The sequence below is a fragment of the Pterocles gutturalis genome, unplaced genomic scaffold (genome assembly GCF_000699245.1).
Source record: "Pterocles gutturalis isolate BGI_N339 unplaced genomic scaffold, ASM69924v1 scaffold19042, whole genome shotgun sequence".
Taxonomy (NCBI): Eukaryota; Metazoa; Chordata; class Aves; order Pterocliformes; family Pteroclidae; genus Pterocles; species Pterocles gutturalis.
Window position 1 is genome coordinate 1 of NW_010110635.1, and position 16,903 is coordinate 16,903.

At 37.2% G+C, this 16,903-nt stretch overlaps 1 protein-coding gene across 1 annotated transcript; it reads left to right on the top strand.

Annotated features, from left to right (window-relative positions):
* Nucleotides 1–590: 590 nt before the first annotated feature.
* On the top strand, nucleotides 591–15,821 carry TMF1 (TATA element modulatory factor 1; the record flags this gene model as incomplete). Its single annotated transcript, XM_010073473.1, has 18 exons — nucleotides 591–651; nucleotides 2,289–2,328; nucleotides 2,597–3,837; nucleotides 5,611–5,714; nucleotides 6,595–6,721; nucleotides 7,635–7,740; nucleotides 8,374–8,516; nucleotides 9,048–9,214; nucleotides 9,379–9,535; nucleotides 10,032–10,124; nucleotides 10,709–10,865; nucleotides 11,382–11,574; nucleotides 11,895–11,964; nucleotides 12,048–12,140; nucleotides 13,162–13,272; nucleotides 13,917–14,063; nucleotides 14,492–14,617; nucleotides 15,483–15,821. Coding segments are annotated over 18 exons (3,280 nt in total), but the record flags the coding sequence as incomplete, so codon positions are not given.
* Between the last annotated feature and the right edge of the window lie 1,082 nt (nucleotides 15,822–16,903).

Genomic DNA, 16,903 nt, shown 5'->3' on the forward strand with positions numbered 1-16,903 from the left:
CGGCGCTTTCTCCTCACCCTCCTTCTCCCCTCCCGTTTCTCCCCCGTAACCGGGGCGGGGGGTTGCACTTGTGGAGGTTTAACCGGCCCTTCCTGTCCAGAACCCGTTCTGCAGCGCCTGTGGTTCCCCTCGGTCCCCCCTTGCAGGCGACGGAGGGGTGACACTAACAGAAGCCTGAGGAAGCCCCACGCAGTACCTGGTTGTTGTTGCCAGTGTCGTTCTTTCCTTGCATGGGTGGCACTGTGCTTCATGCCCGTGTTTCTCAAGGTGTTATTGGTTACTGAGGGACTAATAAAAAGGTGATAAAAACCACTCAGTTAACAAAAAGGGGGAAGCTATGTTCTTTTTGAGGCGTGCATGGGTTTTCGATGTGGAAAGGCAGAGTAGAAGCTGAAAGGCAGGTCTGTGTAAGGCAAGTGACGTTTCCTCTCATTGTGGTGTTAAGTTCATAATCCTCCAACATCTGCTGAAAGGAATGTGTTGACGGAAAAATTGTCACAGTGTGGTTGTGAGGAAGTGTCTTGGTTGTACGGGTGCTAATGTGGAACCTGCAGGAATGGTCAGTCCTCAGCTGCTGTTTGGAAATGAAGGAACAAAAATGAGCCCTCATCTTACTGTGAGGGTGGTGAGGCAGTGGCCCAGGTTGCCCAGAGAAGCTGTGGATGCCCCATTCCTGGAGGGGGTTCAGGGCCAGGCTGGATGAGGCTTTGAGCAACCTGGGCTGGTGGACGGTGTCCCTGCCGTTAGAACTCAATGATCCTTAAGGTCCCTTCCAACCTTAACTGTTCTATGATTTTACGTAGAGACTTTTTTCCTATAAACAGTACCTTAAAGAGAAGAATGAGTGAAAAAAAAAAAAAGGCTTAGATACTAAGTCATCTGGAATCAGTGTCCTTACTGCAGCTGCATCTGGAAGAGCTGTATGTGTTTGTAGTAGGAAGTTACTTCCAGGTACACCCACAGCAGTGTTAAATTTCTGAAAATTGAAAGCTATAACAATTGAAAGTGTTTTCTGGGTTGGTTGCTCAGTAAAGTATAGGGTCAGTTTTGCAATTCTTCATCCCTTTGGGGGAGCAAGGGCTTGGCAGTCACAGTCCAGTGTTGTCTTAAATGACAAGAATTGTTTATAGAAGACTGTGTTGTTTTTAGTTTCTTAAAACTTCAAACTTGCTCAAACTGTTTTTTTTAAATCTGATTTATATCTTAGTATTTGTAATAGTTCTGTAATTCACAAGGAAAGCAGCAAAGACCAGACTGCATTTGTTTTTCAGGGAAAACATATTTGTTTTTAAAAGAGGTCAAAATATTTTCTGAATGTTACAGTTCATTCACATGGTTTTTTATGAAGCTGTTGAAACATGGACAAAGTCATAATAAATCAGATGTTTGTAGTATTTTTGGCAGTGAGAGCAGTAATCTGAGTTTCAGATCTTCAGGCTGATAGGTATCAACAGTTTCTGAAAGTGGTAGTCTACTTTAAATATTCTAACTTAGTGCTTTTTAGTAGATACTGTTGTGTCTTGGTTTTAAGTAGCCTGAAATGTTATGTTGTCCAGATTACGGTTGTAGATACAAAATCAAATTAGATATTATTTTTTGATTTATCTTTCTTATTTGGGATGCTACTGAAATTGATGATTAAATTCTTATTGTCCTTGCTGGTGACAAGTCCTGGAAAACCTGCAAGAGGTACAATAACAGTAACTGTTTGTTTTAGGGCAGCTTCAGAGTGAATCAATTCAGTATTTCTCCACAAGAGAAGAAGAAAACTATCATTTTAGCTGGGCTGCTGACAATGTGTATTGTAGGCTTCAGGTTATTGCTTGATGTGTGAGGAAAAATATGAAGCCTGTCACAAACTGAAAGGGCAAGAACCCTTCTTATAGCATAAATTCTACAAATATTTAAAGCTTTTTTTCCCTGTTTTCTATAATAGTGTGTGAAGTTTGTATGCTACTGGCAGATGACTTTTAAGACCTACTAGTTGTTTCCTCCTTTTGTAGTCTACATAATTCTCTACTTATACACTACAGCTTTTCGGATTGTTTTGCCTTGCCTCCTCTCACTACAGTAAGCCAGTGGCCACATTCCCTCTCCCTCGTTCCCTTCCCAAAATAAATGCTTACTTTTTGTGCCGAACAAGCTTCAAACTTGCCCTTATAGCTTTCAGAATGCTGCATGGGCTCATTTCCCTTTCCCAGACACTTCTCTGCACCTTCTTCCTGAAATTCGCACTCTTGGATTTACTGGAATAATCTGTGTATTGGTTCTTTCTGCCTTTACTCAAGTTACTGTTTGACAGGGAGAGAGCAAGTTGGTTCCATTCAGGTACTCCTACTTTCTAGAGGTGTCTGTGTCCACTTGATGTCTTAGAATTACTTTACGTCTACCTTAAGCTGCTTTTGCTTTGTCTAAAAGTGGGTTCCAAGCTTTGTAAGGAAGTAGTAACAAAAATGATGGTGTTTGTGATCATGTATAATATTCCCTTTGTTATATGATATTGAAAACATTTTCTCTGAACTGTTGCATCTAAAAAGACAAATACTGAAAACCAACACATTTTAAGTGTTCTTGGCCTATCTCTTTGTTGTTGTAGGAACAAATTCTCTCATAAGTGGAGGATGGGATACATCTTCTTGGGGCTTAAGTTCAAATACAGAACCACAGAATCAGCCAATATCACCAACAGCAATCACTAAGCCAGTGAGGAGGACGGTAGTAGATGAATCTGAAAACTTCTTCAGTGCCTTTCTCTCTCCGACAGACGTTCAGAGTATACAGAAAAATCCAGTGGTGTCCAAACCTCCAGCCAAATCACAGCGACCCAAAGAGGAGGTGAAAAGCACTGTAAAGGAATCTGAACACCCCAATCAGCTGAAAGTGCCAGTGACAACAGAGGGAGAAGTGAAGGATTCCCCTGTAGCTGTCCCAGTGGACTTGAAAAACCTCAGTATTCCCAAGGAGAAATTAGAAGAGAATTCTGTGCTTAAATCCAGTGCCAAGCCTGAAGAAAGCACAAATGAAGTTACTGATGAAAAGGTGTCTGCTGTAAATTTGGAAGTACCTGAAGATACTCTTAGTGAAAAATCCAGTGTAGGAGGGGATGGAACGGGAGGTGCACCCGATAGCACTTCACAGCCTCTTAATGCAGGTACAAAAGACATGGGTTTGGAAACCAAGGAGCGAAAGACTGAGGACAGGCAAAGCAATACACCGTCACCTCCAGTTAGCACTTTCTCCTCAGGGACATCCACAACTAGTGATATTGAAGTTCTGGACCATGAAAGTGTAATAAGTGAGAGCTCAGTAAGTTCAAGACAAGAAGCTGCAGATTCAAAATCCACTCTTCATCTAATGCAAACATCATTTCAGCTTTTATCTACATCTGCCTGTGCAGATTATAATCGTTTAGATGACTTTCAAAAAATGACCGAGAGCTGCTGCTCCTCTGATGCATTTGAAAGAATTGATTCATTTAGTGTACAGTCTTTAGATAGTAGAAGTGTAAGTGAAATAAATTCAGATGATGAGTTATCAGGCAGGGCTTCTGCTTCAGCATCTGTCGCTGTCAGTCCTTCTGCACCAAAGATGGAAACGGTTGATGCCCTGAAAAATAAATCTGAAAACTTGAATGACGTTCCTGTTTTACATGCTGAGGAAGCTGAGATGGAAGAGAGTGGGAGAAGCGCGACCCCTGTTAATTCTGAGCAGCCAGAAGTTTTGGTTGCTACTGCGCAAACTGTTGAAGAACAGATTGTAGAAGAGCAGACTGAGCCGCAGCAGGAGGCTGTTGAAAAATTGTTAGAAGAGGACACTGAAAAGCAAGAGCTTAAAAAGGTAACTCTAAAACTTTTGTATAAACACACTCTTTAATTACAGATGAAACTGGTATCGTCTCTTTATATAGGTATTAGCTTCACCTTATTTGAATGAATTAATTGATACTGAACCACCTTACCTTGTAGAAAACTGTCCTTGATATTCTGCACTGGAAGAATACTGGTGAAATTTCTGGTCAAATAGCTTTGGTTTCATTATTGTGAATTGTGAATAGTGCTAGCAAACAGGAAGCCTTAAGTCAAATGTGTTATTTTGATTCTTTGGTGTATTTTTTTTTTCCTGTAAAAGTGGAAGAGAGTTCTTGAAGTATTTTGATGAGAATTATGGAACCACAAGCCTTTAGTGTTTCAGCAATAATCAAGATAATATTTTGCAAGAATTTTTGTCCAGAGACTTGCAAACTGTCAAAATTTGTTTACGTTCCAGGAGTCTTACTCATGTTCTATGAGGATAGAGTAGTAGTTAGTGTAAATAAGTCCTTTTGACCAGATAAATTAATGCCTGTTTTTAGCAGAAATAATCCTTACTTTTAAAAAGAAGGTTTTTTAATGGAGAAGATAAGCCTAGTTAGGGATAGTAAATAGATTAAAAGAAATTTGGATGGCTAGTTTAAGGAGATGAAATGACTGGAAATGTGGCAAAGTAGGACACTCAGATATGAAAGGCTAAACTGGAGCTTTGGCACAGTATGTTTTGTCCAGTTCTGCCAGTGTATCGTGTGTGCTTTTGTCTGTTTCCTTTGTCACCTTCCTGTCCCTCTGTTCTTGTTTTTCATTTCTGAGCTCCTTTGACATGCATTTTTCTCTGTTTCTTTGCATTTTGCTTTGCTCATAGTCTGTGTGCCTAATATGTGATGTAGGTGGGCCCTGCTCCTGGCCTTGCCCTGCAGGCCTGTTTACAACACTGATGCTGTTTCTAATAGTAGTAAGGGGAAAGCAATTGCTTATGGGTGTTCATGAAACCCCAATGTAATTATGTTTTAAGGAAAACATTTGGTTGTGTAAATTGTACAGAATATCAGTGTAAATTCTTTAGGGAACTCCATAGCCATGTGCTGTTATCCATAACTTTTCCTAACTTAAATGATTGTACATTATGGGAAATAATGAGACAGGACGACAGCAAATTTTGTTGTTCATTGGCCATTACTGAGCTATATTTATTGAATCTGTTTCATGTGTTTGTATTTGTATATTTGCATTTATGTTTGTGTTCTTTCTCTAAATTTATCTTTCAAAATCTGATATTAAGAAATTATTTTGATGGTGTAAGCTAAGAGCTTGATCCTGCCTAGAAGTTTGCTTCCCTCATCTGGTGCTGTTTTGTGTTAACATTTCACGGAAGAGACCTTCTGATGTTAATTATTCTGTGATTCTGTAAAGAATGGTATAAGGAGCACTGGGAGTCTTAAGGGATAATGTTAGCTGTGGTTTTATAGACTATCAACTCTGCTTAAAAACTTAATTTATAATTAAATATAACTGTTGATGGTTTTGTTGAGGAACTTAACTGAGCCCCATGGGCTTACTTTGTAGGATTTCTACACCTGTAGAAAACAGATGTCTTGTGTTTACATATTGCTTAGTTCTAAATTAATGTGGCAGAGACAAGGTCATCTTCACTGACTTCTACCTCAGATTCCTGAAAACATTGACAAGTTCAGCTTTAAATAGTGTTGGGAGGGAATGGTGGGGGGAAAGGGGAAGCCTGCCCCTCTTGTGTTTTAATTGTCCCATTCATCTGATCTTTATCTGTAAAAACACTGTCCAGATGATTGATTCATTAACTGAGAAACTGGAGAAGAGGGAAATACAGTTATTAAGTACTAGTAAAGAAAAGGCGCGCCTGGAAGAAGCTTATGATAACCTGAAAGAGTAAGTATGAAAATATACACAGTAGTGGGTGTAACTGTAATTTTAATGTAATCAGTAGACAATATCATAAAACAAGTAGCTTTATAGCTAGAACAAAGGTTGCAAGGGATGTGCACTGTTTGGGAAAGGTGGAAATATTGATTGTGTGTGCTATGATGGTATTTTTTTAAAGATACATTATTTCTTGGGGACAAAAACTCTTTTGGGAAGAGGTTGATGAAAGATTTTTCAGTAAGTAAGCAGTAGGAATGAAAAAAACAGATGTGTACAGCCAGACTTGGTTATTAATAAAGCTCTTTGTTATAAGGCTGGATTCAGCTATGAGGGGAGACTGACTTTTTTGATACAGGTGGATTAACTTGTTTTACTAAGTAATTTGCTGACTAAACTGTAGGCAGTGAAAGTGTGGTAGAAGGGCTGATTGTAGGAACTGAACTCATTATTTAATTCAGTTAAAATTATCAAGAAAAAAATGAAAAGTTGGATTTGCCAGTTTACTGATCAAATATCAAGTTTACAAATTTACAGATAATATGTGAAGGTATTATTTAAAGACTGAATTGATCTTAACTTAAAAATACATTTAATCATTTGCCCTGTATATGATACAGATTATGGTTAACCAGAAAGAACTTGATTAAGGGACAAAACATTTAAGGTAAATCAAGCATTTCATTTTTTTCACAGGTAAATTACTGAATTAATAAAGATCTTTGATTAGTACTTCTAGTATGGATGTGTTTTTTTTTACTTCTGGTTAATGTGTGTAAAATAAAAAAAAAAGCACAATGTTTTAAAAGCATTTAAGACAACCTGTTGCAAACTGCTTGAAATGTCGCATAACCATGCAACTGTTCTGAATTGTTAATTTTAAATGTAGTGAAATGTTTAGAATGAAAGAAGAGAGCAGTAGCCTTTCATCTCTTAAAGAGGAGTTTGCTCAGCGAATTGCAGATGCTGAAAAGAAGCTCCAGCTAGCCTGCAAAGAAAGAGATGCAGCTAAAAAGGTAATTTGGCTTTTTTTAGTGAAATTAATGCTTATTATTTTAGAGGAAAATTAAATTTCTTGAGGTAGATTAATAAAATTTAAACTAGGGAAAAGCATGAGACTGACAGGTGCTATGTCATGATACTAGTTATTAGCATAATCTGATTCTAGCTCCCAGGCTGCTTGTTGTCTCCTTATGTTGACCTATATATTCTTGCAGCCTTATTGTGAACCAAGTTAGAGACCTCATTTAAGTTAAGGTTCCTCTGGTTTGAGGAAAAAAAAAAAGTTTAATATCTGCTCTCATTTACCTTGTACCCATGTATGCATTTGCATTGGTGTGAGGTAGAAGAATGGCCAGAGGATGTGGGCAAGTGGTGAAGGATGGGAATGGCATCTTTAGAGGATTAACTGGTAGGAAAATCAGGGGTCAATGTTGGATTGGTTTGGAATAAGCAAAGAAGCCTGCAACTATGAAATTTGTGGAGTTGAAATGTTCTTGACCTGGTATCACAGCATTACATTTCTTGAGCTGTTTTACTAGTCTGCAAAAAGTAAACTAAAATCTGTAGCCGCACAAAAAAAATTTTCAGGATTATTTTTGTCACTGTAGGTGTCACTTCATATTAGCACAGTAGCAAGTTGAAATAGAAAAGTTATCGGATACCTGGAAAGATAAGGAGTTGAAACAAATAGTACAGAGAATTTGTGGAGTCTCAGTCCTTGGAGGTTTTCAAATCTTGATGGAATAAGGCACCGAGCAATCTGATTTGGTCAGATAATCTCCAGAGTTCCCTTCCAACCTAAATTGTTTTCAAAGGAAAGTCTTTTGAGAGGACGGAGAAGAAAAAGATGATTAGTGTAACTTATTGTGTGGTTTTCCCTAAATATATTTTAATAAATGGTCATAAGTATTTTATCGTATTATTTAGGAAGTAAAGACTGTTAAAGAAGAATTGTCTACTAGACTGAATACGAATGAAACTGCTGAATTACTGAAAGAAAAAGAAGAGCAAATCAAAGGATTAATGGAGGAAGGTGAGAATTAAGATTTTTAATAGTAAAAATTAGTAGAATAATTTGAAATGTATTGCCTTGACATATGAGCTGCCTTTATGTGGGAAAAATACATCACTTGAAGCATGCTAGATGTTTCTGAACATTTAAGCCATGTAGTTAATAGCAAAGAGCGACAGGAGGGATCAGTCAGATCCAGGTGGCTGGAGGGGTACTTCCTGCAGTATGCATTAGAAGGTGCTGTGAGATAAAACAAGCGTGGAGTACAATGCACCATGTTCCATTCAGCAGAAATCTAACTAGGGCATTGTTCAAGGCATTTCTACAGTGTCTCCCTTACTACTTTTTAATTTAGGAAGTAAAATATAGTTACTGACTGAACTGGTCATTTTGGGTTTTTTCCTGGTACAATGAGCTCATTTGCTTTACTTTTAAAGCCTTTCACTGCCTATCTCACTATAGCTTAGTGTGGCAAGGGCATCTCAGGATAAGGTAGATTTAAAGCTTAAGAACTTGCATGAAAAGAAGTAAGAGTATTTTGATATATATTTGATTATTATTTTAAGGGAACTGAAGAGCAAGGGGGAGTGTGAATAGAGACAGTTCATAGAATAATAGCAATATGCACTAGCTTTATGTTCATCCTCTTCACAGGAGAAAAGCTTTCCAAACAGCAGCTGCATAATTCCAACATCATTAAGAAGTTAAGAGCCAAGGAGAGAGAGAGAGAAAATACTAACACGAAACAGAACAAAAAGATTAAGGAATTGGAAGAGGAGTTGCAGCATTTAAAACAGGTGACTTTTTTTTAAAATCTTTTTATATTGTCTTCCAGAGTAGCCTTCTAGGGAGGCTAGACATATTTTTTTCTTTTCTGTGGGACTTCTCTACTTCATATTATTGAAACACTGAGATGTGATTTCTGGGTGTGTCTCAGAGCAGGTTGCAACTGCAGTCGCTTATCTCTCCAGCTGCTTGTTTGCAGTTGCACTGCTGCTGGTCAGGTGGGCTGACCAGATTCAATTCACTAAATTTCAACTGGAAAACCTGTACCAGCAAGACTTGGGCAGTTTTTTTGCTCAGTTAGTGATTGAATGAAGACCTTGGGGGCAGCAGACCTAGTATGAGGAAGTATGTGAAACTGTGGTGAAGAGCTCCCTCCTATGGAGGACGTGGAGGAGCAAAACCTTTCTCTTGGTGAAGGGTTAGATCGGTTGTTTTGTGTAACTTCATCCTGAATTGGTTGCCACAGTTGTCATTGTCCTTAGACGGCATAATCTACCCGTGTACTGGAATTATTCTCATGCTTCTTGTTTCTGCTTTAATAGGTGCTTGATGGCAAGGAAGATCTTGAGAAGCAGCATCGAGACAGCATTAAACAACTGAACAGTGTTGTAGAGCGACAAGAAAAGGATCTGTCTAAACTTCAGGTGGAAGTGGAAGACCTTGAAGAACGGAACAGAAGTGTCCAGGCAGCACTTGACAGTGCATATAAGTAAGCAGATGTTTGTGTGCCTGTCTTCAACCATACATTCAGCTTCTGTGTCTGTTTCTTGTGCAATGCTTGTGAAATGTTGATATATAACAAAGTTATTTGCAAAGTCACTGTTGGCATTGTATAAACTGTAAAAAGTCTTGCTTTTTCTTTTTCCTCCCCAGGGAACTTGCAGATCTTCATAAAGCTAATGCTACAAAGGACAGTGAGGCACAAGAAGCAGCCCTAAGTCGGGAAATGAAGGCAAAGGAAGAGCTTGGGTTAGCTCTGGAGAAAGCACAGGATGAGGCACGGCAGCAACAAGAAGCCTTGGCAATTCAGGTGGTTCTTAAATGCAGTGAATAAAACTTTTACACTGAAAATGTGAATGGTGTGAATGTTCAGTCTGGCATAATGAACCACATGCAATATAAGGTGGAACTCATTTTTGTGTACTTGGAAAATACCTAATGGATTTTTTTTTTTCTGTGAACTTGTTCGGTCTTTAGTGGTAGTTGTGCTAAGCTTTAAAATTTTAATTTTCTTAAAAAAAATACTTTTAATTTTACTTGTCTAAATAAAATAAAGTGACATTGGCAGGCTCTGTGTTAAGTTTATAGTGCTCTTACCATGATGCAAAGTTCAAGAAATTTAGTTGGACAAAATTTTAGTGATAGGTAAATGAGTGTAACTATGTGTGCAGGCAAAACTCAAGCCTTTAACTTGTAAACAGACATACCCTGTCTAGCAGTGTTTAAAAATGTATAGGACTGTAGCAATTAATAGGTGGTACTATGACTTTTGGCAAGAGATTAGTGACGATGTCTTGTTTTTTTAGGTGACAGACTTGAGGCTAGCACTGCAACGTGCAGAACAGCAGGCATCAAGAAAAGAAGACTATTTACGCCAGGAAATAGGTGAACTACAGCAGGTACTGTAGCAAACAGATGATGCCAACTTGTATCTGCAAGGAGGGCTTCTAAAAACTGAAAATAAAATGCTAGCTTGACATTAATGGCCTTAAAGAGAGGCTTTGTTTTCCAGGTTACCTGTGGTATTTGTCCTGAGTAGAACAACAGTAAAAATGGTGAAAACAAAATCATAATTTTAATGATGCCTTTTAAATGGAATGCTGTCGTTTCAGTATAAGACAAAGTACAGCCATTATGTTTGTGATAGTCCTCTAAAATTTCTAGAAAATATGTTTTAAATTACTCCTTAGCAGCTTCTTAAAAATATTTTTCTTGTTATTAAGGTCCAGAAGATAGAGAGATTGTTGCCAAATGTTTCAGGTCATGTTCAGAGGGCTCTTGAAATGTAAATTTCTGGGCTGTTACTCTGTCATGTATCTGAAAATGTTAGGCTTCTGTCTCGAAATTTCATACCTTACTGTGAGTCTGAACATAAGAATTTTAGAATGTAAAGCAACTGCTACATGTTTAGCTGAATTCTGAATTAATCTTTTAATCCATCATATGATTTTAAAGATTAATTATATTTAATTTGTGATTTCAGAGACTCCAAGAAGCAGAGAGCCGCAACCAAGAACTAAGTCAAAGTGTTACATCTGCTACACGGCCACTTCTCCGGCAGATAGAAAATCTGCAAGCCACACTGGGAGCACAAACTTCTGCATGGGAAAAATTGGAAAAGAACCTTTCTGATAGACTTGGTAAGATGTTTTTAGCTTTTACTGAACTGTGAGGCTCTTGATAAAGATGTGAGATGGCTGAAGGTAAAGGAGAAGGGCTTGACGCTTGCCCAAAGTGTAGATGGTGGGTCAGGAGAGATGAGTACAAAATGCTTTCCTGTAAGGAAATAATTTACTTACCTAACTGCATAGGTTATGGGATGTACACTTGTTGATACAGTAGTAAATCTATTATTTTAAATGAAAAATGCATAGAATACCCAAAGGAGGACCTAGAGAAATTACTTCCTTTCTGGAGGCAATCTATAGTTGTATATTGCATTCTGAAAGAGTATGAAGTCTCCTTGTTCTGCATTACTTTGTTTCTCTAACTGTATGGTGGAAAATGTTTAATTTCCTTTACAATAGATAAGAGGAGGGTTTTTTTAATGATAAAAAATAATCTCGAATTCCGTTTTGATGCATAAATAAATGGCCCATATTGTAGATGCTTGATCAAGAAAGTTAAATTCCATGTTTTTCTTTACTTAATATTAGGTGAGTCTCAAACTCTTCTAGCAGCAGCTGCTGAGAGAGAACGGGCTGCTACAGAAGAACTTCTTTCTAATAAAATTCAGATGTCTTCTATTGAATCTCAGAATAGTCTTTTAAGGCAAGAAAATACACGCCTTCAGGCTCAGCTAGAAGTGGAGAGAAACAAACTGAAGAAAATGGAAAATGAAAACAGTAGGTGAGTTGCATTTTTGGTTAACAGTGTCTTTAAAATTGCAGTGAAATGGACTAAGCGATCACTTAATCATCTGCAGCAGATCTCTGCACGTTGGAAGACTTGATTCTTTTGAGTGTGGATATGATTGTGCAAAATGATGACAGCTACTGATAAAGTTGCCCAGCTTGTTAAGCATATTTTGTTTCATACTAAAGATTGAAGCATGTTACTTTCATACTATTCTAAAGCCTTGAAGCTATGGTTTGAAAGTATATGCATCTAAAGTAAAGACAGAATACTTACGTACTGACTTTCTTTACCTCTTTCTTTCCTTAATATAGGTATGAGGTTGAACTAGAAGGGCTCAAAGACGAGTATGCAAAAACCTTGGAAGATGCAAAGAAAGAAAAGGTATTGCCTGCTTCAGCTTTAAGCTATGCTGTTGTTGAAGTCTGAGCTAGCAGGAGTTTAACAACCTACATTTATTTTTGTAGACACTGTTAGCTACTCAGTTAGAAATGGAGAAGATGAAAGTTGAACAGGAAAGAAAGAAGGCAATTTTTGTGCAAGAAGCAGCAAAGGAGAAGGTATCAAAACTTAACATTTCTATTCAGTCTTATTGATACTATAATTATTCTAGGACCTGAAACTGTTGCAAGCAACAAAATGGACTTGGAGCACTACAGTATATACATCCGCTTAGTCAGTGGGGACTAGGCTTTTTCTTTATTGTGACTGCCTTTTATTTCCAGTGAAATAAGTACTTGTGTGATACTCACTGAAATGAGTCTTGTGTAATAGTCATTTTATCTCTTCTCGGGTTAAAAAATGGATAATGATTGTTTTAATCTTCTGCCTTTTTAAATGCTCTTGGATTCTTTTTCCACTTGTTTTCTTTGCTTAGACTACTGGCATGGCTTCCGCTGAATTCCTGTTTTGCATTTCATGTGACTGTGTGTAATGTACTACATGCTTTCCAGCTTAAGGCACAGAACGGTTCTCAATACTCAGTAGCTTTGTTAACTGCTAATTAGCAGTTGATATTTAAGTAAAACTGTTTCTGTTACTGTTTGTTTACCATCTCCGGTTCTAGAGTCTAACTGTGTTATCCTTTAGAGGCCATGGCATTCTTTCAGATGCTGCCTGTAAAAAGAGGTCAGCCCATCTGGAAGATAATGTCAGTAAGGTATTAGCATGTGAGAAATATGAGAATTTAATTCATATACTTTATATTAAAAAAAGAAGACATATTTCTGGGTTTAGGATATTCTTCCTGTGATACGTTTGAGCATACAAAACTGCCTCAGAATCTCCCTTGGCTACTTGAAAGTGAAATTTTTTTGATGTAATTTGCTACTTCTGTCTTTGTTTCCTGAAGAGTCTGAGGACTTGAACATAGGCTAGGAGTGTTAGTAGCACAGTAATTCTTCATTGTTGAAATGTAATATGTTTTAGGGATGGAGGCAACACATTGTGTTCTGCAGTTGGTGGTGGAAAGGGCAGTTTCTTTACAGAATCTGTCTTTTCACCATCATGTAAACTTTATCTAACTCGTGGTATTGTATGGTTATTTTTTGTTTGTTTGTTGCTTTTTTTTTTTCTCTGAAGGATCGGAAGTCATTTACACTTGAAACTGTTTCAAGTACTCCAACTATGTCACGCTCTAGTTCCGTAAGTGGAGCTGACATGGCGGGTCTTCAAACATCATTCCTCTCACAGGTATCGTATATCAGTTATACTGGCTTTTTTTTCGACAGGGTGTTTTTTTTCCTCTTCAAGAAGTTTTATTAATATAGAAAATGACTCTTCAAGAGTATACTGGCCTTAGACAAGGTAGTTCCTATGCAGAAACTTCTGAAACTAGCTTATGAGATGTCTGATGGTTAAGCAGCAGTGAAACTACAATTATTATTGCAGAGGAATATATACGTGTATTGGTGCTGAGTTCACGTCTCATTTCAACTAGAAGAATTGAATAACACCAGTAGGAGTCAAATCAGTTGATTTATTTTTGCTAGCAATCTTGGTTTAGGGCACAACCCTGCTCCCTAAGGAGTTTTATTGACTGTTGTGGTATGTGTGAAGTCTACTGCTGCTGCTGCTTTCCTATGGATACAGTTATTGAAGTCCAAGTTAATTGACAGTTGTATAGGTGACATGAGAACTTGCTAGTAAGGAGCTACCTTGAATTGTACGTATTCACCTTAAGCTTTTGTTTTAAATACAAGCTTTAAGTATTGAAATGCTTGCCTACTAACAGTATAGTTTTAAATCTTAAATTAAATAATACTTTGCAAGATGGAAGATTCCAAAGGGTGCACATTTTTGTCTAATTTTAAGCTTCTCTGACCTCTTTTTTGTAGGATGATCCTCATGATCACTCATTTGGGCCAATAGCTACCAGTGGGAGCAATCTTTATGATGCTATAAGGATGGGAGCAGGTTCCAGTATAATTGAAAACCTTCAATCCCAGCTAAAACTAAGAGAAGGAGAGATTTCACATCTACAGGTACTGTAGTTTTCCATAACCAGACACATTATTTGTAAATGTAAATACGAATGCAGTCAGTATTATGTTGTTGGTTTTATATTCAAAAATCCTGGTCCCTGTCTTCACAGCAGAGTGCATTCACTCTTCCCTTTTCATGACAGTTCTGTTAACCAGAATAGCTGCTGAAGGTATGTGTAGGGACAAGCAAGAGAGGGATTTGTTGCTTCCTTTTTTTTTTGGCAAGGACTGATCCAGAAAACTTAAAAGAAAAAAAAACAGACCACTGTTTGGATTTGAGAATAAAGTGAGAGTGCTTCCAGGGTGTGCTCTTTCATGGTCTGGCTTAAGAAAAAGCATTAATTACTGTATCAAAAGATTTTGATACAGTGTTTTATAAATATGGTAAATTCTTTCCTCCTCCTAATTGTTAAAAGTGTTTACCTTAGCTGGAAATTGGAAACCTTGAGAAAACGCGATCAATAATGTCAGAAGAACTGGTTAAATTAACAAATCAAAATGATGAACTGGAAGAAAAAGTGAAGGAAATACCAAAATTACGTGCACAGTTAAAGGTAAGTGTATTTCTGTTGTAAATCTGTTGTAAAATTGTCATATTTGAGTGGCTTTTTTTAGCAATACCCCTATCCATTTAGGATTATATTCAAATTTGTCCCTAATCATAAATGACTGAGGAGCCTGGGGTTTTTTTTTGTATAGTAGAATCTGAAAATGCCTACTCCATGACTAGGTAGTCACTTCAAAATACTGTTGTTAGAAATGTGCACTGTGCACAAGATTGCATGCTAAACCAGGGAGAGAACATTTTTTGTTTCTTTTAAGGCAGTTGTCTGGCAACAGTCTTTTTAGAGGAGAGAGTGTTTTCATAAGTAGCATGGATTTATGAGAGTTTGATGCAGAAGCTGAATGTGCTGATACAGTGCTGATGCAGGTAACAGGACAAATATTTTAATCCTCTGAATGTTTAAGAAGTTAAATTGAAATATTGGAAATTGTTTTGGGAATAATTTTGGAAATTGTCATTATTCTTTACATGCAGAATGTTAAATTTCCTGATGAAACATTTCACAAACTGTGGTCATTCCTGTAGTAAAACTTAGTGCAGTTTGCTAACTGTTTTTTAATGCTTACAGCAGTGGAACTTCAAGGTGCCTCAGTACATCCTCTGAAGCCAGCACTAATTCTTTGTAGTCAAGGATCTTTGTCTTTGTAATATCTTTCTTTTATACCTATAGTATAAATCTAGCCATGTTGAGAGAGTCAAAGTGTATTTTTGAAGAGTTGACTATGTACTTCATTGTAAAGTAGTTATACTTTGATAAAACAATGCTACTCTTATTTTCCCTAGTACTGTAAAACACTGTCCTAGCAGCAGCCTTAAGTTGAAGAACACTCAGATAACAAACTGTGTCCTTGCAGGATTTGGATCAAAGATACAATACAATTCTTCAGATGTATGGAGAGAAAGCAGAGGAAGCTGAAGAACTCCGACTGGATCTTGAAGATGTGAAAAACATGTATAAGACTCAGATAGATGAACTTTTAAAACAAAGGCATAATTAAGTCCTGCTGGAAATGTTAACATTATATGATAACATACTGTAAAAATAATGGTTTATGTAAATGCTGAATTTAAATGTCTTGTAAAAAAATACCCTGTATTATAGAAAGTGTGACTATATAATAGAGTTCATATGTTGACAAAAAATCAATGCTTTGTCTTGTACTGTCTGCAGTTAAATTATTTGTGCACTATTTAATTTTTTTTCCTCAGTCATCCCTTTATTTAAGTTTTTGCTAAACAACGGACCATTTTACTTGTAAACAGTAGCAGAAATGACGATTGTTACCTCGTGACACCAGCACTGGAAGGCATGAATTTTACTAAAGCAGCCCTGGATTCATAAACTCTGTATTGGAAATGACATTTGAAGCCTTCTTTTAAGTGTTCTTAATATGAGTTTTTCTAAAATCTCATCAGTAAATTTCTAATAGCCAAAATAACAGTGGCTTGGTTTCTGAAGCATAATTGGTGGGTATTTTTATGACAGGGATATCTCATATTTGTACTCATGACATCTGAACATGTTAGGGTGATAATTCTCTGTTCTTAGACAAATCAGGTTAGTCTGACTATTTTACACTAAGTCCTTTAAAGCAGAGCGTGAGACTCTTATGAGACTTGAAATTACAGATTCATCCTGTATATTGCTTGTATTGTTTCATGAGCCCTCTAGAGACAGCAGCACTGCTTGTAATTCTAAATGTGTTTAACTTTTACCACCAGAAATCTGAACTATTCAATATTTGTTCTAGGGTTGGATACTGATTTTTAACAGTAGCTAAAACAGTTCAAAAGAATGCAGAAAAATTATTTGTTTTAAATTAATTGCTGCTGCTCTCATGGTTCCTTATATATAAGTAGCAAGGGTTAGAATTTTTGCAACATTTTACGGTGACTTAATATAGTTTTCAAGCAAATCTCCAGTGGCTGTGAAGTATTTTCTCATGCCGTTCTGTAAGCCAAGGTATTGGTCAAATAGCATCCACGTGGCTTGACATTTAGCTGCATTTTCAGTAATGTCAGAGGAAGCATTTGAACCCTTGGGAATGCTGAGAATCGGGGGAAGAAGCTTCCGTCTTCTCTGCATTCCAGACAGCAAATATTTTGCTACATCTCAGAACTGTAGCTGTGATAGGCACTCATGTCAAATACTCTGGCAGTTGAAATTCTTTGCGAATCCTATCATTGCCTCTATTGTGAGAGGTTTCTTTCACATCTGTGCGTGTTGCAATTTGTGTTACAGAACTCTGTTCCTGCTTGTGTATTCAGTGACCTA